Source organism: Argentina anserina, chromosome 3, assembly GCF_933775445.1.
Source record: "Argentina anserina chromosome 3, drPotAnse1.1, whole genome shotgun sequence".
In the NCBI taxonomy this organism is placed as follows: domain Eukaryota; kingdom Viridiplantae; phylum Streptophyta; class Magnoliopsida; order Rosales; family Rosaceae; genus Argentina; species Argentina anserina.
In genome coordinates this window covers 22,377,381-22,399,459 of record NC_065874.1, presented here as the reverse complement: position 1 = coordinate 22,399,459, position 22,079 = coordinate 22,377,381, and the positions used below count along the sequence as shown (strand labels likewise).

General features: G+C 38.1%; 1 protein-coding gene across 1 annotated transcript; it reads left to right on the top strand.

Annotated features, from left to right (window-relative positions):
- The first annotated feature begins 7,059 nt into the window (after positions 1-7,059).
- LOC126788156 (uncharacterized) lies at positions 7,060-10,271 on the top strand. The gene is made up of 3 exons (XM_050514120.1): positions 7,060-7,211; positions 9,769-9,869; positions 9,950-10,271. The coding sequence occupies exons 2-3, from the start codon at positions 9,776-9,778 to the stop codon at positions 10,093-10,095; spliced, it is 240 nt and encodes a 79-aa protein (XP_050370077.1). The 5' UTR covers positions 7,060-7,211; positions 9,769-9,775; the 3' UTR covers positions 10,096-10,271.
- The last annotated feature ends 11,808 nt before the right edge of the window (positions 10,272-22,079 follow it).

The following is a 22,079-nucleotide window of genomic DNA, read 5'->3' as shown; positions in this document are numbered from 1 at the left end:
TGATTTTGGGAGGGGTATAAAAGGGAAAATTTTGGGAAATCCTAAAAATTATATCAGACCACAGCAGCCACATTTTTTCCGGGGTAATGTTCATCTTCTTTCCCAAAATTACATCAATATCTCTCTCTCTCTCTCTCGTTAGGCAACCAAATCAAGCGTCGTTTGTCCCATTATCATCGTCTCTCTCTTATATTTCTATTGGTACCAAGCTTGAGCTGCAAAGTTTTGTAAGTTGTTACAACAATCGGGGTCAGAGTTGCGGGCTGTTGGCATAGGCTTATGTCTGTCATAATCAGCGCAACTATCAGCACACTAAGACTAATAAATAGCCTAGCCTCGCAGTACCAGCAGAAAGCCAACCGCACTAGCTGTGTAACGAGCAGCCCCGCAGCCCAAACCGACTATGGACGCGCCCTCACACGCATCCCAAAGAAAGCTCCAGAGAACACCTAAACTAGACTTAATCCCACATCGGAAGATGAGAGAATGATCTACCTCAACTCAGCTATAAAAGGCCAAACCTTTGACATCATAAGGTAAGCCAACTAAATCATCCAATGTTACTCTGCATAAATTACTATTGACCTGACTTGAGCATCAGAGAGTTGAAGACCACGCCGCCGTGGTCTCTACTTTGATGACTCGTGCTACTTGTGACAGGAACGGAACAAGGAGCACGATCGAATAGTGAAGCGTATCGTCACAGCGTAATACACAACATTAACACGGGCTTTCCAGCTAGTTTGGGGTTTGAAGGCTCTATTATTCTGTCATTTTTCCTTCCTCTGAGAGTGATTATGGTGGCATTAAGGTGAACTTAAGTTTGTATTAGCGGTGTTGAAGTGTGGAGTTGCCGCAACAATCTGGGCAGTCTTCTGACCACTTCTCGCCTCTCATTGCAGGTATGAAAGTTGTGTATTTCATTGTAATCTACAAGTTTAGTGTTGGACTCATGGGGTTTTGGTGAAGTTAGGGGTGCCGGTGTGTGAGGTCTACGCACAACCGCTTAGGGAAGCGTGTGGCGGGGCTTTTGGCCTTGTTTAGGGTAATGAGATACTATATTATGTTGTGGTCATCAATATGAGCGTTTTGATATATATTTTTAATGCATTTAGTTATCGTATGAGCATATTAGAGTTTCAGATTGTTTGAGTTTCTATTCTTTAGAGTCTAGACTTTGAGAGGTGTTGTAAGTTAGGCCTCATCATTTAGCCCGCGGACCCGAAAAGCCCGCGGAGGCCCGCAAGCCCGATGGGATTTTACCCGGCCCGGCTCGCGAGAAAGCCCGCTAAAGCCCGCTTCCGTGGGTAGAGGGCCGGGCTTAAATTAGAGGTGTGAAACCCGGCCTGGCCCGTGGGCCCGGCCCGTAAAAGCCCGCCAAATAATAAATATTATACATACATATTTTATTAGGTTTAGAATAAAACTATTGCATTATGAAGCAACTATATTAAGGAAACTTCTTGGGATCGATCGACACCAATAGATATGATCGGTATATATATTTAGTGACCCTGTAAAAATTTCATCAAATTCGGAACTCGTTTGACCGTCGGAATTTCCGGTAAACCGAAAACAACACTAATATGTTATAAGGGAAAACCCATTACCAAAATGCGAACACCAAAAATCGTTTGCATATCTGAAATCACCTAATTTTTGTCATCGATTCTGTGTGGTCACACCAATGAAACCAATTTGGCAAAGCCCCGGTCAATGAGGATTTTAATATGTCAAAACGCCTTTTTTTTTGTTGACCGTAGGTACGAACGGTCAAACAATATCTAAAACGGACAAAATTTTTACGGGTTCCCTAAATATATATACCGATCACATCTACTGGTGTCGATCAACCATATTTCGAACTAGAGTTATTGATCGCCGAAGTGTCCACTAATGTATTATAACCTTTATATTAGGTTTATATTAAAACTAACGCATTATGAAGCATCTATATGAAAGAAACTTTTCGGGATCAATCGACACCATCCGATGTGATCAATATATATATTTAATGATTATTTTAAAATTTCATCCAATTCAGAACTCGTTTAACCGTCGAAATTTCCGGTAAACAAAAAACATCACTAATATGCCCTAAGGGGGGACCAATTACCAAGATGCAAATGTGGAAATTTGTTTACATATTTGAAATTACCTAATTTTTGTTACCTATCGTGCGCGGTCGAACTGAAGAAATCTATTTGGCAAGCCCTGGTCAATGAGGTTTAAATATGTCAAAACACATCTTTTTTAGTTGACCGTTGGTACGAATGGTCAAACCACGTCCAAAACGAACGAAATTTTTACGGGTTCCCTAAATATATATACCGATCACATCTACTGGTGTCGATCGACCATATTTTAAATTTGAGTTGTCGATCGCCGAAGTGTCCACTAAAGTATTATAACCTTATATTAGGTTTATAATAAAACTATCACATTATGAAACCACTATATGAAGAAAACTTCTCGGTATCGATCGACACCATCCGATGTGATCAATATATATATATAATGATCATTTTAAAATTTCATCCAATTCGGACCTCGTTTAACCGTCGAAATTTCCGGTAAACCAAAAACAACACTAATATGCCCTAAGGGGGGACCAATTACCAAGATGCGAATGTGGAAATTTGTTTACATATTTGAAATCACCTAATTTTTGTTACCTATCATGCGCGGTCGAACTGAAGAAATCTATTTGGCAAGGCCCCGGTCAATGAGGTTTAAATATGTCAAAACACTTCTTTTTTAGTTGACCGTTGGTACGAACGGTCAAACCATGTCCAAAACGGACGAAATTTTTACGGGTTCCCTAAATATATATACCGATCACATCTAATGGTGTCGATCTACCATATTTTGAATTTGAGTTGTCGATCGCCGAAGTGTCCACTAATGTATTATAATCTTATATTAGGTTTATAATAAAACTATCACATTATGAAGCAACTATATGAAGAAAAGTTCTCGGAATCGATCGACACCATATGATGTGATCGATATATATATTTAATGATCATTTTAAAATTTCATCCAATTCAGAACTCGTTTAACCGTCGAAATTTCCAGTAAACCAAAAACAACACTAATATGCCCTAAGGGGGGACCAATTACCAAGATGCGAATGTGGAAATTTGTTTACATATTTGAAATCACTTAATTTTTGTTACCTATAGTGTACGGTCGAACTGAAGAAATCTATTTGGCAAAGCCCCGGTCAATGAGGTTTAAATATGTCAAAACACTTCTTTTTTAGTTGACTGTTGGTACGAACGGTCAAAGCATGTCCAAAACGGACGAAATTTTTACGGGTTCCTTAAATATATATATCGATCACATCTACTGGTGTCGATCGACCATATTTTGAATTTGAGTTGTCCATCGCCGAAATGTTCACTAATGTATTATAACCTTATATTAGGTTTATAATAAAACTATCACATTATGAAGCGATTATATGAAGGCAACTTCTTGGAATCGATCGACACTATCCGATGTGATCAATATATATATTTAATGATCATTTTAAAATTTCATCCAATTCGGACTTCATTTAACTGTCAGAATTTCCATTAAACCAAAAACAACACTAATATGTCCTAAGGGGGGACCAATTAACAAGATGCGAATGTGGAAATTTGTTTACGTATTTCAAATCACCTAATTTTTGTTACCTATCGTGCGCGGTCGAACTGAAGAAATCTATTTGGTAAAGGTCAGGTTAATGAGGTTTAAATATGTCAAAACGCCTCTTTTTTAGTTGACCGTTGGTACGAACGGTCAAACCATGTCCAAAACGGACGAAATTTTTACGGGTTTCCTAAATATATATACCGATCACATCTACTGGTATCGATCGACCATATTTTGAATTTGAGTTGTCGATCGCCGAAGTGTCCACTAATGTATTATAGCCTTATATTATGTTTATAATAAAACTATCACATTATGAAGTGACTATATGAAGGAAACTTCTCGGAATTGATCGACACCATCCGATGTGATCAATATATATATTTAATGATCATTTTAAAATTTCATCCAATTCGGACCTCGTTTAACCGTCGAAATTTCCGGTAAACCAAAAACAACACTAATATGCCCTAAGGGGGGACCAATTAACAAGATGCGAATGTGGAAATTTGTTTACATATTTGAAATCACCTAATTTTTTTTACCTATCGTGCGCGGTCGAATTGAAGAAATCTATTTGGCAAAGCCCCGGTTAATGAGATTTTATTATGTGAAAACGCCTCTTTTTTTGTTGACCGAAATTTCCGATGGTTAAACGAGGTCCGAATTGGATGAAATTTTTACACGGTCCCTAAATATATATATTGATCACATCTATTGGTGTTGATCGACAATATTTCGAAACTAGAATTTATTTGTGTCTTTTATTTTAGAATGTTTTCTAATAATTCTTTTATTGTTTCAAACCCTTAAATTATAGTATTATATTATTTTTTAATACAAGCCCGTAAGGCCCGGCCCGCCTTAGGTGGGCGGGCTTAGATCTTCGTATTTTTGAAAATACTAGGCCCGGCCCGGCCCGCCACTTATTTAAATTTATGAAGGCGCGGTCCAGCCCGGGTCCGGGCCCGTCACTCATGGGCCGGGCCGGGCCGAGCCCGGCCCGTTGACGAGCCCTAGTGGTTATATTGTACTGTTAGAGTGGCTTGAGCGACCTTGGAAGGTCTCGGAGGAAGAATTTTCTAGAGTGATTAGTATTCGAATTAGATTTTAAGTATATGGTTTGAGTAAAATCACTATGTTTCCAATTATTACTAAGTTGAGATTTTGAGTTGATTAGAAAGTTAATCCATGTGGATTCAAAGTTGAATTCACTATGGTTTGACATAGTAATTTTCTTTGGTAGAGATTTTAGATAGTCTCAAATGAGTTATGTCGGAGTTGCCTAACTTGAGTTTTGGCTTAAGCGAAGGAGTAGAATGGTAATCTTGGTTATTGTACCTCAAATTTTAATAAGTTGCAACCTTCATATGATTTAGGTATGTATTGCCTACATATGGGGTGATTGTGGTAGCGAGGGCTGTCATTTTTATATGTAGAAGACACATCGGGAGGTAAGGTGAGTAAATCTCACGATGATCATCATGATTGAAGTTATTTTATAGTTATCGAAGTGGTAAATGTGAAATTGTTTTATAAAATGATTTTTTTTAAAGTTGTGGTGATTATGGATTATGGTTAATGGTTGAGAATGAAATTAGATTATTGCATGTCGTTATTGATATAGTATAGTCTATTTGTATATGTATATTTAATGGTAACAACGATTTACATATACATGTTGCTATATTATATTATATACTGATATTGTTGCATAATTTGATAATGGTGGCCGAAGGGACCGCAATGGAAGAAAATGTACATTTTGGTAAATTAGTGTGGATGATGTGACCGGAAGGGAAGAAAATGTACATTCCGGTAAATTAGTGAATTATTGTAGTGTTCAACCAGAATGGAAGAAAATGTACATTTCGGTAAAAGTGTTGTTTTTATTGTGAATTTGTATTGAATGTGTCAAAGTGGCGTATTATGAATTTCTGTTTGTTTTGCCAAAGTGGCGATAGGCAAGTGTTGGAATCACACCTTGGTCGGGTGTGGGGATAATTAGCTAGAGCTATAGTCTTTGTTGTCAATATATTCATGTGATAGCGATTGAGTTGTTGTAACTCATGAATAGATATGTGTGTCGAGTGAATCTTATTCATGGGGTAACGATTGAATTATTGTAACTCATGAATAAATTTTGTGCGTCGAGTGAATCCTATTATTCATTATATGATTTTATTATGTGTTTTCTTTCGAGGAAGGGATGCTGAGTTTTTAAGAAAACAAGTGTGAGTTGTATTTTTGGTTTCAAATGGCAGTTTTATGGTTTCGGGTTGAGTTGTCGGCTTTCTTATTCCCCTCATTTTGTGGTATAACTATGTGACTTCCTGAACTCTGCTTTTATGCAAGAATCACTACTCTTAAAATGCATTTTGTGCAAGTGTGTTTTATGGGTTAAATGTTGTTACTTATCTTGAGAAATATTAAGTAGGTGTTCATTGAGTCAAGTTTACCCATACAAAGTTTTTAAGTTTACCGGGTTTGTTGTTTATAACCCGGTGTACCAATATATGGTGTAGGGTTTTATGTGCAAGTTAGGATCGTTAGTGTTGCAGTGAAGGAGTGTAGGGAAGTCATGTTTTGAATAGAGCTTTTGTAATTCAAGATTGGTCTTGTAATAAGCTCCTTATAAGTGGTTACATTTAATTGTTGCTCAAGTTGTGTACAATGATGTAAGTGTAATTTTTGAATTTTATTTGAGTTGTCACATTTTTAAATTTGAATTTTTATTATATAATATTCGGAGCATGACACAAACTCTTCTCTTTCACGAGTTTACCCAAAAAGGATTCGCGATGCTATCATGAAAGACGATCATGGGTTGCTCAATGGCAATGGTGGTGGTGAGATCAAATGGAAGAATACCACCACAATTTTTGATAACAATCTACCTCGGAGGCCACATCCAGATCTGGTCAGGTATGATGGAAACCGATTCAAACGAAGCAAAAGAGCCATAACCAGTGCCAGTTTGCCTCATTGGCTGGTGATGAGTGATGGTTGGGTGCGGTTAGGATTGAAGACGGCCAAGTTACAATCCTTGTCTAGGGTTTCACAAGATGCGTTTTGGGCCTGGGCTTTTGGGTCTGGGTCTAAATTAATATTTTAGTTTAGTTAATTTGTTGCCTATTGTTATGCTTATATTAATCATAGAATATACAATTTTAAGAATAATTGAACTTATTACTAAATATTAGTTCTATACCGCATACTAGCTTTGAATTTTACTTATGATTTCTTATCTGTTGTTTTGTCACAGCGGAAAAGTATGTAAAGACTATTCAGCTCACTGAAAAATTTATCAAACATAATACGTTTTATAAAAAGAAAGTGTTTTCTGTCAATTTGTACGTATTAATTTTTATGATATAATTGAAAAACAAAATAGAAATAAAATCATAGGTCAATAGTCAATACTCCAATATGTGGGCGGTAGTTTTCGCCAGAATATAAACTCTGTGTGCCCCCAATTACTGACTCCACTCCTCGTTCTCACAAGCTAGCTTGGTCGTCGACAGCCTCCCTCACCCGTTTTCATTTCGCGTTCGGTTTCGCCGCTTCCTGTGAGTTTTCTTTCTCAATCTGATTACATTCTTCGCTTGTGGATATCAGATAATGGGGATCTAGGGTTTCGCTCATCATGTATAAGATTTTCTCAGATTCCTTTGTCTCATGTTTGTATTTGTAATTGTATACGATTGCGTTCGTATCGGATTGATCTGGGTATTCTGTGCTTGGTAGAAATCAACATAAGAAGAGTATTGGGTTTATGATTGATGATAGACAACTTCAAGTCTTTTATGACCGTCGATTGTATCGAAAGAAGAACATATCGACATTAAGTCGATACTAAAATGGATTTCCCGGATGTATATATATATATATAGTGGCGGATCCAAATGTCACCTGGGCTAATTTCAAGGGTGGACATAGGATTTTATGAAGTGAACTATAACTTTGGGCGAAGGCAAAATTTTTTTTTTCAGGTTTACAACATAGAGTGTATGAAGTTCATATAATTAAAGGTCAATTAAACATGTCATTCTACAGTAGAACGGTAGAAGTGTAGATGAGAGCAGAAAGAACTTCGGGCGGTCAGGCCTTCGGCAACGCGGCGGCAGGGAGTGGTGGTGACGGGCTCCAATGATTTAAAAGAAAAGTAGTCGAGTAGAGGGAAGAGCTGAAGAACATAAGAAATACGTCTGTGAGAGAGTGAGAGAGACTTCGTCTAATCGATTGGTTTAATTCTTTTTTTTAATAGAATCATGGTGGTGACGGGCTTCAATGATTTAAAAGAAAAGTAGTCGAGTAGAGGGAAGAGCTGAAAAACAGAAGAAATACGTATGAGAGAGAGTAAGAAAGACTTCGTACAATCGATTAGTTTAATTTTTTTTAATAGAGGGTTTGAATTTTTTTTTGGACTGAAATCTCACATGGGCTCCAGCCCAGTCAAGCCTGGGCTGGATCCGCCCCTGTATACATATATATATATATATATTATATATAAATATATGCTCCGGAAGGATGTTAATAGTTGATATAATGGTGGTTAACCGAAATCATGTTTCTAGAGTACCCTTCCTTTGGAAATGGCATGCACAGAAATGTCTGTTTTCTATCGGTATTAGTCTGCTATTCTTGTCACACTATCGTAGAATAAGGGACAGCTTTACCGTATGTGTTATTCCACGTCATATAACCACAGGCTTGCTTCTGATTCTGCTGACGTGCATTTGACATTAGCAGCCTTGTCGGATAAGTTGATCTTCCATAGACTCAAATAATCTATTGTCTAGAATTTATTTAACAAGTTTCAAAAGTACTTATGGATCTGTTATTGTCATAGACAAGATTGTTCTTCTGCTCTTCCTTTGGTCCTGCAACCTTTAATGTTACCTAGGCTTTGTTCTTTCTAGCTTCACTGTTGTAGTTTTATATGTCTTATGTGCTCCAATTGCCCAATACTAGAGCTGGCCGTTAAATTCTTCTCCAGTTGGTCCAAGAATTTGTGTCATCTCTTATTGGTGTTGTATATGAATATGAGGAGTATAAGATCGATCTAGTACATATCTAGATGATTATCTTAATTTAAAATTCTATTGTCATTCAGTTCTCAAAATTTCTTATTTTTTAGTGTCTGATACTGGTTTAGCCAGTATACATAGTTATTGATTCATACTTTATTCAGCCTTTTACGTTGTATATATCACAGGGTATAGCTGATTTGTACAGTAGGGAAACATTTTCAATTGCCAAGTTTGTCATACAAACCTGTTCTACTTGATTTTTTACGTCACTGTTTATTTTGTTAAACTATAAAGGTTTGTTTGTTTGTTAGGATTAACTGGTACAATAGTATGTTTCCTACAAACAAGTACTAACATAAACGGTAGAAGACAGCATTATGTTATGTTATGATATCAACCTCCTTACCCTGCCTTATCTGGAAACTCTGAAAAGGTGTACTCACGATAAAACCAACTAATACCTGAAAAAGAAAATGATACTTCTCCAAACATCGGCTGCTCTCCATCCAGCTTTGGAAGTATCCTCACAAAATAAAATTAAACATGGCCAAGCATGAGAACCACTCCAAATAAATTCTTCTTTCTTTCACTTTCTAACCTTGGGTAGTTGGCTGCATAATTGGAATCCAATCTGTGAACCTCGATACAAATTTAGGAGGAAGAGACTCTGTGTAGGTGTCTATATTTGGTCTAGGATCCTGCAAGTTTTCTATTTCAGCAAGAAACCAAATGCAATCTGTGGAATCTGGATTCAAACTATGGAGGAAGAGATTCTGTAGAGGGGTGTCTATTTTTGGTGTTTGATGCTGTCAAGTTCTGTATTTATTTTGTTTGTCTTCAACTTTGAATTAAAGAGAGAACAAGATGAATATATTAATTATTGTTGATTTGAGCTTTGATAGATGTGTTAGGTTTAATATTTGTGCACTTTAGTCAAGCCCACTTGGTTCCATTACAATTTTTATAAATAAGTAAATAATCCTCTCTTTGTGAGTTCTAGGTACCAAAAATCTCCTATACCAAAATATATTTGAAGAACTGGAATTTTGCTGGAGCATTTCTTCATATAACTTGATGTTCTTGATTTTTGCAGTTGAAAAATGGCGGGAAAGTACATCATTGGTTCCATTGTGGCAAGCTTTGCAGTTGCATATGTTTGTGACACCACTATCTCTGACAGAAAGATATTTGGAGGTAAGTTTTAATGGAGTTTGATGATATTTTTCAAGGTATACTTTCTATTAAGATCGAATATTCCCGACTTCATCAAATAGGTAGCACACCTGGAACTGTTTCAAACAAGGGATGGTGGGAAGAAACTGACAAGAAATTCCAGGCTTGGCCTCGCACTGCAGGACCTCCTGTTGTGATGAACCCCATCAGTCGCCAGAACTTTATTGTCAAATCTCAGTCAGACTAACTGCCTGGGGCATATAAGTTGATGAGATGAGTTTCTTTCACTTGTCAAAAAAGTCATCCTAATAAGTTTCTCACTATCTGCAATAGTGGCCTGTTACTCTTGTTCTTGCTTGTTTGAAGTATATCAAACCGCGGCTACCATTTTTTAATGAAAATTTTCCTATTGTTTGGTGGCTATTTAGAATTGGCCCTTTATTCAAATACAAGGTCTTGATAACATGGATGCTCTTGTATCCAAACTGTATTGAGTGTGCCTGAATGTTGCCCCTTCATACTTTCCTCTCTAGATTCATTTTGTTTCAACAATTTTACTAATTTGATGGTTTCATGTAATCATCGATAAAACTATAACTCTTAGCCTTTTAAAAGGACCGATCGCAGCTCACCCAGCAACACCAATAAGGCCAAAAACAAATTTTCAGCCAAATGCCATACAAGCTTATTACAACGCTGCTCGTTTGATTTTGTAAGATCAACCAAGCAGATGTCAATGAAGCTATCAATGTACGTGTACTTGTAATCAGGACTAAACCCTAAACTGAATTCTCAAGATCATTAGCGGAGCAGCGTCTCCGGTGACTATGCCGAAATTCTATCTCCACAAATCCGGCTCCATGTTACTGTTCCTGTTCTCTAGTCCCTTGCGGATTGTTCTTCAGCTACTTGGCTACGGTTACTATGGTTACTGGTTCTTTGGTGACTTGGCTCTATCTTTGGTGGCTTGACACTATGGTTCTCTGGTTACTTTGGATACGATGGTTCTCTGATCATTAAGGATATTGGTTCCTTATGATACTTTGGTTACTGGTTCCTATGGTTACTTCAGGGTTCTGGTTCTCTTGTTACTTGGCTTTAGATACTATGGTTACTTGGCTTTGGATTCTACTGTTACTGGTTACTATGGCTACTATGGCTCTCGGTTACTGGACCTCTTGTTACTATGGCTACTGGTTACTACTGATACTATGGATACACTACGGTGACTATGATACTCTTGTCACCACCTTCCGATCTTACAAAACTAAATACAGAACTGATACACATACACAATTACACCACAAAAAAGCCGCAACGATCCATTCTTCCTGTTAACCACAATAGCAATCTAAACACCTTACACCAAAGTCCTGTGTTCCATTCCAGAGCACTAATTCACTCACCCATCACCACAACCAAACACATATCTCAGACACCATGTTCTCCTAAAGCACCATGTCATCGTCGGCCACCATAACCAAAAGGCTAATGCTCAACATCATTCGACAACTTCTACTCTATAATATCTGTATAAATAAAAACAATATAAACATGAGTGTTGATATTGCAATGGAATTTTGATATTAAGTTCACAAAAATGAGAAACTTGATCTAAGGATATGGCTGGTCATATTGCTCACAATAATCTTAGATTTGCATCGCTATTTTAGCTCTCTTTTAATAGCATTTACTCACCTGCATTGATAAAATAATGCCTTTACATTGGCATCCCTCTGTCATTAAGTTTTAATTTTTGGCCTAATAAGCATTCATATGCCAAAACTCAAATAATCATACACACCTATAGTGTATTCTCCAACGTCCAAACAATAAAATGTAATGCTTTACTTGCTCAATTATGCTTTCTTGAATAAACATACTCCCAATCAAATTATAAAAGAGTTAGAATCGTAACATAACCTTGCAAGAGTGAAGGCAACTCCATAATAGCTTTAAAATTGCATACTAAATAGTGAAATTCAAAAGAGAACTTCAAAGTTCGACCTCTAACTATGAGCCCTACAATTTTCTAGTATATACAATAAAATTTCAAGCCACAACCTAGTAATCAAAATAGTTTCAGCCAAAATTCACTAAACCAATAGATGCTCCTTGTATAAAAAGAGGAGAAAGGAAATAAAAGCATACCTCATGAAAAAGAAAAAAAAACACCTCTCATCAAAAATGAAAAGTGAAAGCCCACCATCAAATAAGTATACACCAAACAACACCAAAATAAGTATACACCTATTGGAGTTCATCTATTGCTGGTCCTTTCTTGGCGTGTTGGTCTTTGCTTTACTGTGAAGGCCACAGGTCCAGAATCGACTTGCATCATCACCAAACAAACACCAAAATAAGTATACAGCTAACACCTGATTTATTTTCACTAAATCAATTTTAGGAATCTAAAAAAAACAATACTTGAGTTAGAAGGTTATGCTTGCAATATGTTCACTTTCCCTATTATTGCTAAACAATTTGTTAAAAACAATTGTGTCGAGTGGCATAAGAGTTATGGCCAAGAGAACATTGTGAGTGACTTGTTTTGGACTCATCCTGACAGTGTAAATCTTCTTCTGCATTCCCTTCTGTTTTGATTATGGATGCTACATACAAAACAAATAAGTTTCGATATCCATTGTTAGAGATTGTGGGGGTGACATCTACAGAATTAACATTCCATGTTATATCCATACTGACCCCATTTCCACCGCAGCGACTCATTTCAATCTTTGTCTCATCTATAATAACACCTAGTGAAGATGACAATAAAGATGCATAATAAGTTTTGTCTAACCGCACACCCTCGGGTACAGATATGGAATCACCCTGAACTGGAATAACTAAAATGTTAATCACATCATGTAATAACCCTAAATTTCAAAACAATATTTGGTTTAATTTAAATTCTTTTAAGTTGTGAAGTTTGATTAAAAACGAATGTGATGGTTGCGATACTTTGAAACGAAAAACGGAAACGTTTTCGGAACGTTTATTAAGAAAAACGTTACGTTTCCGAACGAAATTATCGACTTTTATTCCGTCGATCGGTTGCGAAAACTTCCTTCACGAAAGTTGTAGAGCTCGTCGATACGAGTTCGTGGATATGTGACGCGTTCTAATCGGACGATGTACGTAAAAGTTATTAACGACGGAAGTTAGTTTCCGATTTTGGGAGGGGGTATAAAAGGAAATGTTTTCAGCTAGGGTTCCCATAATTGGAAACCCTTTCGTTCCTCTCTCACCCCGCCTCCCTCTTTCTCTCTCTCTCCCCGAAACTCACTCACCCTCACCTCAGAGAATCTCCCCCGGCGATCTACCACACAGGGCCGCCGTGACGTGCACCGCTCGGCCCAACGACATCGCGAGGACCCCTGCAGCCACCCTTCAGCTCGCCAGCTCGAGCCTCGCCGCCGTGAGGACGCCCGACGTCGCCAAGTTTCTGCAAATCGCCGCGCCGAGCTTCTCAGCCACCACCGAGCTAGAAGCGAGCTCACCACCATCGAATCGAGGTGAGATTCATGTTAGTGATGTATTGTGTGATCGTTGTGATGATTTTTAGCATTTTTGGAGTGAATCGAAGGGAGGACGGAGGAGAGGGTATCGCCGCCTAGAGGCGGCGCGTGGGAGAGCGTGGGAGGCGTAGGAGGTGGTCTGTGACCGTGGGGAGGAAGAGGAGGAAGAAAAGGAGAGAAATGGGGTGGCGGTGGCGTGATGCGCACTGTTGGGGGTGTCGGCTCGTGGGCCCCACGCGCGGCCTGCCGGAGGTGGTGCGTGTGCCACACGTGCGGCGGTGTGAACAGTTTTGACAGAAGGGTATTTTGGTAATTTACTTAAGTACGGTAAATGTAAATGTAAATTTTATTTACGTACAATAAATGTAATTAAATTTTACCTACGGTAAATATAAATATAAATTACTTTCAGTAAATGTAAAAAGTAATTTGTGAAAGGGTAATTTAGTAAATTTTATTTACTCAGATTGTATTTACATTTAAACAGTACGTATACGTACATAGTATTTATACGTACAGAAATACATATATAGTATTTATACGTACAGAAATACGTATTAATTGTATATTTATACAGTAACCGTGAATAGTAACAGTGAACAGTAACACTGAACAGTAACTTCGTAAAACCGAAAATTGCTGAACAGTAACCGATTATTACTGTTTCGGCATTTAAAGGTTTACGAAACGATTCTAAATTCTTTTCTTATCTTTTCAAGGTGATCGTTAAATCAGGAAAATGAATTATCATCGGGAATTGTGGAATTACGCTCGAGTCGATAAGGTAAGTAAAATCTCACATATTTACGAATCTACCCTCGCGGTTATTCAAGATTTTTGCAAGAGTATTTAATAATGAATTACAGCATGTATACAATTTAGTGGACTACATATATACTGTATAATGGTAATAAGTACATATAAATATAATTCATTATATTATATACTGTTATTAATTCATTAGAAATGGTCATTTCGATGACGGAAGTTTGTGTATTGAGAATGTGTGGTGAAATATGACATGTATAAGATATAGTGGACAATATATGTATTGTATAAATGGTAAATAAGTATGAATATATATAGTTTGCTATATAATATACTGTTACGATTTTATTGTGATTATATTCAGCATGTGATTTTGATTTGTACAATATGATGTGAGATTATTGTACGTGATTTTAACATTGAGATTGTTAAAATGTTGATTTGTCTTCGGACGTGATTTGGTACAATATGATGTGAGATTATTGTACGTGTTTGGCTAGTCGGAACCTAGCCTTTGGCCGGGCGAAAGTTACGATACAGTTAGAGCTCTAGTCTGTCTGCCTTAGTACTGCATGTGAGGTAACGGGTGGTTATCTGCTCATGGGTACTCAGATTGTTTTGGATGTTGGGTAGCGGGTGGCTATCCAATATCGGCGGTGTATTACGAGAGGGGTAACAAATGTGTACCAGCGTTCTTGGTACCCGTATTATAAATGCATTTGGGTAACCAGAAGGGTTACTTAATTTTCTCATGAGCGTTTCATTTCATATTCCTTTGGGACAACCAGATGGGCTGTTCATTGACTCATGAGGGCATTTATATTTGTTGATTTGTGATTTTTCGTATATTTTGATATGCGAATTATATTTTGATTTTACTCATACGAGCTATAAGCTTACCGGGTTTGTGTTTACAATCCCGGTGCACCAATTCGATGGTGTATGGGATAATTCCGCAGGTGCTGATTAGTGGAAGTGGAGCGACGACTACGGAGGCTCGAAGTCGTTCGTATCCTACTTGTGGTGAGGTTTTAGCGTGGATTTGTGTGTGAGAATTGGTGTGATTTTATTTGTGAGATTTGTGAGTGATTTGTGAGGATTATTACATTTCCATTTTATGTATGGATTATAAATTTGGGTTGTAATAATTGGTTTGTCTGAGTTGTATTGAGAACTCAGAATTGATCCGCTGTGACATTATAATGATTTCGATTTTATTGAGATTATTTTGTGTTTAACGACTTTAGAATTTTGAGTTTTTAAGCTCAAAATTTTGGGGTCGTTACACATCATCTAAAGTAATTGTCAACTCACCAAATGGCAAGTGAAATGTATTAGTCTCGGGCTGCCACCTCTCACAAAAGGCTGAAACAACAACTCTATTACCAATCAAATATGAACAATTGACTAATGGCCTCAAATCAGACCCTTCAATATAACTCCAAAATTTATGGTTAGCAACAATTTCATCAAATACCCATTGTGTAAGCTTATACGAATGGTTCTGAAGTTTCAATGGATCACATTCCGGGAAGAAAAAAAAAAATATATATATATATATATATTTGATACATAAAGTGGACTATTATAAATCAGAAGCTCAATCTAATTTCCCCAAAATATGCAAAAAGGAAAGGACAAAGAAGATAAACAAGTTCATAGCTTTGTTATGCTTCTGTAACAAAGAGTTATCATAAGAATAAAGCAATCAATACCTTATTAAACCAAATAGCAGCCGCCACATGACTTTTAAGCTCTTCAATACCGATGGATCATGATGACCTCCAGAAAATGGACCATTAGAGGCTCATCTGCATCTGCAAATGGTTCACAAACTTGTTCTTGCCCGTTGTGAACTTCATCCTCTGGCTGACCACCATCTACATCAGACTGAGAAGGTTGTACACAAACTTTTCTTTGTCTTTGAGGCTATGGGACATTCACGGGGTTTAGGACCTCTAGCCATACTACAACGCCAAAATGGTGTAAGAAAAATGATGTAAACCATTAGATTTTAGAAATGATGTCCAAACTTGGGGTTTCTGTTTGTTTACCCTATGTATCAAACTATTCAATCAAATAATATAACCATCTTATATAGTTCAAACTGATCAAATCTGTCATAAGCAATTTGAATTCAAAGCAAAACAAAACACTACCTCATTTACAGTTAACATGTTTTCCTAATTGGATATTGTCATCTTCAAACAGAAAGAAATTCTGCAAATTTTATACACTAGAACACTAATGTGATTAACACGACACCTTCGGCTAATACCATACAAGACAAAGAGAATGGTTTGTTCCATTATGTTACAGTGTTACTCATGCAGTCATGTATGAGCACTATTTTTCTTTCTTCGTTTTTTTGTTTGTAATAAAGGTCATATTAATGCGAATAATATTGACACCCAGAAGATTCTTAGCAAGAAAGTGTACCGAAGCAAGAGAAGCAAGAGAAGCAAGAGAGTGATGACTGAGGAAGAGGCGGGTGTAAGTTTTCTTGGGTTTGATACTAAAAAGGGGGCGGGGTGTGATAAGTTGGGTTTTGATTGAATAAGGTTATACGAAATTTTTGGGTGTAGTGAGTAATCATATAGGTGTACGAAGTGTTCTGGGTATGCCAAGAAATTTGACGGTACATTTAGCAGTAGCCTAAAAGAAAAACTCCCTACACCCTCATCTGCTTGCCTCTTCCTTCTCGCAGACGTCAGAAACTTCTAGATTTTATCATTTCTATGCAGAAAATCAGAAGCCCAGAAAGTTCCTCACTTCAGACTAAAATCCAAAACCCAAATCGATCCTTACCTAAAACAGATTCTGGTTCCCGCATAAAAGGATGGGCGGGGGGAATCCACTACAGCAAAAGACTCCATATCCAATTTACTTCCGGTTTTAAATTACAATCTTTCTGTCCATCCTTATCTGGTCGGTAGAAAGATTTGAACTTTGCAGTGCGCAGAGGTTGAAGGGGTCAAATCGGGAAAATTTTTACATACATTCGGGAGACTTGAGCTGCAAATATGGAGTTTAGGTATAGAATGTATAAATTTTGTTTTATTTTACTTTGTAATGTGTTGAAGAAGAAAGATCCCACATCTAAGAAGTGACAAAGAAAATAGAGATTATAAGTGGGTGGATAATAACCAATTGTACCGATGCTTTTTGTAATTAAAACCCAACACATGTGAGGTGGTTAAGTTGTGACAATATCGGTACAGTTGGTCCATGAGCCACGCTTGTCACTATTTAACATGGTATTAGAGCGGGTTCCTCTCCAGTTGCGCCTCCAATCTGTCGTGGGCCCGAGTTGGGTGCCACTTTGTCATGGGCCCTAAGATGGGTGTCATTATCATGCCATCAGAGAGTTTCCGATTGGATGGTCACTAAGTGTCGTTAGTTACTTGACCTTGGTTTATTTCGTCCCAGTATGTGGGATGTTAATCTGTCATATGCAGACCTAAAAATTAGGTTACACGTGAGGGAGTGTGTTGGATATGATAGATCTCACATCTAAGAAGTGACAAAGAAAATAAAACTTATAAGTGAGTGGATAATAACCAATTGTACCGAGGCCTTTTATGATTAAAACCCAACACCTGTGAGGTGGCTAAGATGAGACAATATCAGTACAGTTAGTCTACGGACCACACTTATCGCTGTTTAACATAATGATTGCTAAATCGAATTCCAAGCTTTTCTCTGTTTTCCAAACTCTGCGACTTCAACTCTATTCGCTGCTGCATTTGACATTGAGTATCTGTTTTTTTTACACGAGGGATTAAGAGTCTCAGAGTTAGGTAGTTATTGCCCAAAAGTAAAGTCAGTTTGAGTAGTTACACCAGGGATGTTAACATGTAAAACTGGAAAGGAAAAATGCGATGCCATAATTCATTTTAGGAATATGGAGGCAGTACAGAAACATCCAGCACAGTAAATTCATTTAAAAAATGTTACGTTTTACTATTCTGTTATTTGAACAATGAACATTATTTTACTTTACCACTCCTTTTATGTGGTGAAAGCCTAGGATTAGAAATTTTGGTTGTTTTCTGTTAATCATTGGCATATCTTAGTAATTTGCATAATATAAGATCAGTAGGATTTTCCAACGAAACAAAACTGAAACTATCAAATTGTAAGGGCCAGTTTGGGGTAGCTTTTGGACCCGGCTTTTGAACTAAAAGTGTTTTTGGCATTCAGTGGGGATGTTTGGTAAGTTCAAGATTTTGACTTTTGGGCAAAAGTGCTGTTGCCAACATCAGGAAATCAAAAGTTGCTATAGGGTAGCTTTTAGAAACGGCTTTGCGAACCGGATGAAAAACATGGAAGTTAATTAAATGAACTTCTTCAACTACCTATTTTCTCCTTGTCTTATTTAAAAATTACATTGAACCTAAAAATTTGATAGTTATTTGAGACTTTAAATTGACCCATGCATTCACCCATAATTCAAACCACACCTATCATAATTAATTCATTGGTCCAACCTCCATCTTCTTCGGCCTATCTCTCCCCTTTTTTGAATCTGAAATTTCATTTTTAATATGGGGGATGGATCTCGACAAAAGGGAGATAAGAGCATAATGAATAAATAAAAGAGTAATCTTTAACAATTGATATAAAAAAGAAATATTTTTTTTCGAATAATATGCCAAGAGAAATAGTTTTTGAATGTATAATAGTTGGAAACTTGAAAGTTATATTATAATTTAGCATTTCTATCTTATATAGTAATTATGCATTCTAACAGCACTTTCGGAAAACAGTTTACCAAACACCTTAACTGCTTCCTCTCACAGCTGCTTCAAAAGTTATTTTGCTCACAACTGCTTCAAAAGTTATTTTGCTCACAACTGCTTCAAAAGTCATTTTGCTCACAACACAGCTGTCCCAAGTTGGGCCTAAGTCTCTTAAACCTTTGTTTTGCATTGAACCGGCCATAGACATTGCAGACTGTCCACTATCTCGCGGGGAATTCAGAATTCTGAGGGGAAATAATCTTTGTTTTACAAACTTTGTTTAACCAGACTGGGGTCGAATTCCGAAACGAAAGAGAAAGTGGCACATCTATCTTAGCCAACCAAGTAAGACATCTCGCATATCGCACATGAAAGGGAAGTAGTAATTCATATTGCTTGTAAGGAAGCATGGAGTAACACGACCCGCCCCAAAATGAACCATACTTTCGAGGCAGATCGTGCGGGGACTACTATCAAATGAGATTTACCAAAATTTTGGCATTGTCTCTCCTGAAAGTAGCCAACCATACCTGCACGAAAACGACACTTCTAATATCTCAAAACCACCCTGACACCTGGATCCATCTGCTCCCCATAATTTCACATTCTCCTCAAACACAAATCACAAATATATCAACAATAAAAATTATCAACCTATAACATTCATAAAGACGTCCATTACGCTATGAGACGTTAGGACACAAACCTCGATCGATCCCTGGAGCTTTCCGCTCCTCTTACCACAACCTCCAAACTCACGTTACGACCACCAAAGTCGTTATTTAAAGTAATATATAATTCCCGAATAATTACTAAAATCCCAGAACAATTTAATCAATTTAGGGGATTTCCCAATTTCGAATAATCATTCGGCAAGTATAAAAATAAACTAGCCCCGCTAGTCAAACTAATAACTCATAAATAAAACTGGACTAGCCCTCGCTAGTCAAATTAATACTATCCGATCATTTTGGAGACCCGACTAGCCCTGCTAGTCTACATAAATAATTACAAATAGCCAGAAGCTGACTAGCCCCGCTAGTCGCAACAATATAACAATATCGTACCATAGGCCTCCGGCCAAAAATATATATATACCTATCAAATCTCAAATTTTCAATACCGTCACGTCGCGTTCACGTAGAGGGTATTGAAACATCATATCCTAGCCGGCTATATATCCTCGCCTCTCAGGCGGTATCGCCCTCCAGGCGGAAAATGATATCATGTAACCTCGCCCCTCGGGCGGCATCGCCCTCCTGGCGGAAAAGTGATATCACGTAACCTCGCCCCTTGGGCGGCATCGCCCTCCCGGCGGAAAAGTGATATCACGTAACCTCGCCCCTCGGACGGCATCGCCCTCAGGCGGAAAAGTGCTATCGAGTAACCTCGCCCCTCGGGCGGCGCCCTCCAGGCGAAATAGTGATATCACATACCTTGCCCCTCGGGCGGCATCGCCCTCCAGGCGGCATCGCCTCTCAGGCGGAAAAGTAGATCAGTATGCTAACATAGTCACAAAATAAATATCATTCATATCCGTTGATCATGCCCCCTTTTTGATGTTGCTAAGGAGAGGATACTGGATAGAATGGAATATGATTCCATTGATCGTACCTCCTTTATAGGATTATAGGAGAGGATACCGGAATAAGATAGAAAATCATTCTTATCCGTTGATCGTGCCCCCTTTAACTTAACAAGTTAGAGGAGAGGATACCGGATAAGAATAATTAGAACGAGTACCGTTCCCAACCGTACGTATAAATCTCAATATGAATATAACAAATCCCGAGAACCCCGTTCCCGGATAAAAATCCACACTTTCCGATTAAATCAAATAAGGCGTTATAAACATATATATCTCATATATATCTCCAAGTTAACCAAATATAATCGCAAAGCAATTAAATCATATAACGCCCGGAATCACATAAATAATTATTCATGCATGCATATATTTAAATTAACGTCCACTCATAGCCAGAAACCTGGCATCAAAATTGGATACTTGCAAACGTAAACCGATATTTAATCTAAAATAATTGTGGCTGCACCCAAACCTTGTTTGGGCTGCCTATGTACCCTTTTTCGAGGGATCAAGTCATTCGTAGTTCCCCCTAATATTTAACTAAAATTACTAAGGACACCCAACACACCGAATTCACCAAAACTCTCCTTTCGGCATTTCTAAGCCCATGCACCCTTGCACAATTAATATCGTAAACCTTACCCAACAAACACACATCAACACAACCATCATCATAATCATCATACGCCAAATATACCACAATCACAACAATCACATTTATCCTTTTATACGGTAATCTACATTACCAACAACATACAACGACTAACTACATCGATTAATATGTCGATAAGTTCGTATCGACGAATGCTACACAAAGGGGTAACCTACTGCCCCAAAAAGGTCACCACGCACCAGCCCTCTCCGACCTCACCAAATCGACTCGACTCCAACATCAAAGTTGTAGATCACAAGAAACCATACCTTTTCCACAACGGCGTCGAAGCCCAGATCGGCCGAGAAGTGGCCGGAAACTGCCGATGAAGGTCGGAACAGTGCCCCCGATTCCAAGATCACGATCTAGCTCGATTCGTCGCCCAACTCCGGTCGATTCGTGCCCAGAATGGAAAACCAAGTCGAACAATGCTAACCCCGAGCTCCGGAGTCGCCGGAAAACGGCCGCACGGCGGCGTTGACTTCGGTCGGATCTTTCAGGCGTTGCTACGCCGTGCACGGCGGTCGGCATGTGTCGGGGCTGGTACCAATCGACGGGAAATGACGAGGCCGAGCGAATGAGACCGGTGGCGCCCGATCGGTGGCCGAACGGCGGAGAACAGCGCCGGCGAAGGTTTTCGGTCTGCGCGTGAACAGTGTCGCACGATTTTGAATTTTCGGGGTTTTCTGATTTTTTTTTCGGTTTTTCACCCCCTATTTATACTAAATTCCAAAAATGACCTAAATACATTTTGATTCGTAACTTCTTCATACGAACTCCGATTTAGGCGTGCCGCATGTCCACGAATTCGTATCGACGAGCTCTACGACTTTCGTGAAGGAAGTTTTCCCAGAAAACTTATGCGTCACAAATTCAACTTTTAAAGTCGTCACACGTAGTACGACTCTCGTTTCAAGGAAAAGATTAAATTATTCTTGCCACGAATGGTAAAAGATTCAG

Bases quoted from the DNA above. Each gene is read 5' to 3' on its own strand.
- LOC126788156 (XM_050514120.1), top strand. From the start codon at position 9,776: ATGGCGGGAAAGTACATCATTGGTTCCATTGTGGCAAGCTTTGCAGTT. The intron at 9,870-9,949 runs GTAAGTTTTAAT...TTCATCAAATAG, and splicing joins TGACAGAAAGATATTTGGAG to GTAGCACACCTGGAACTGTT.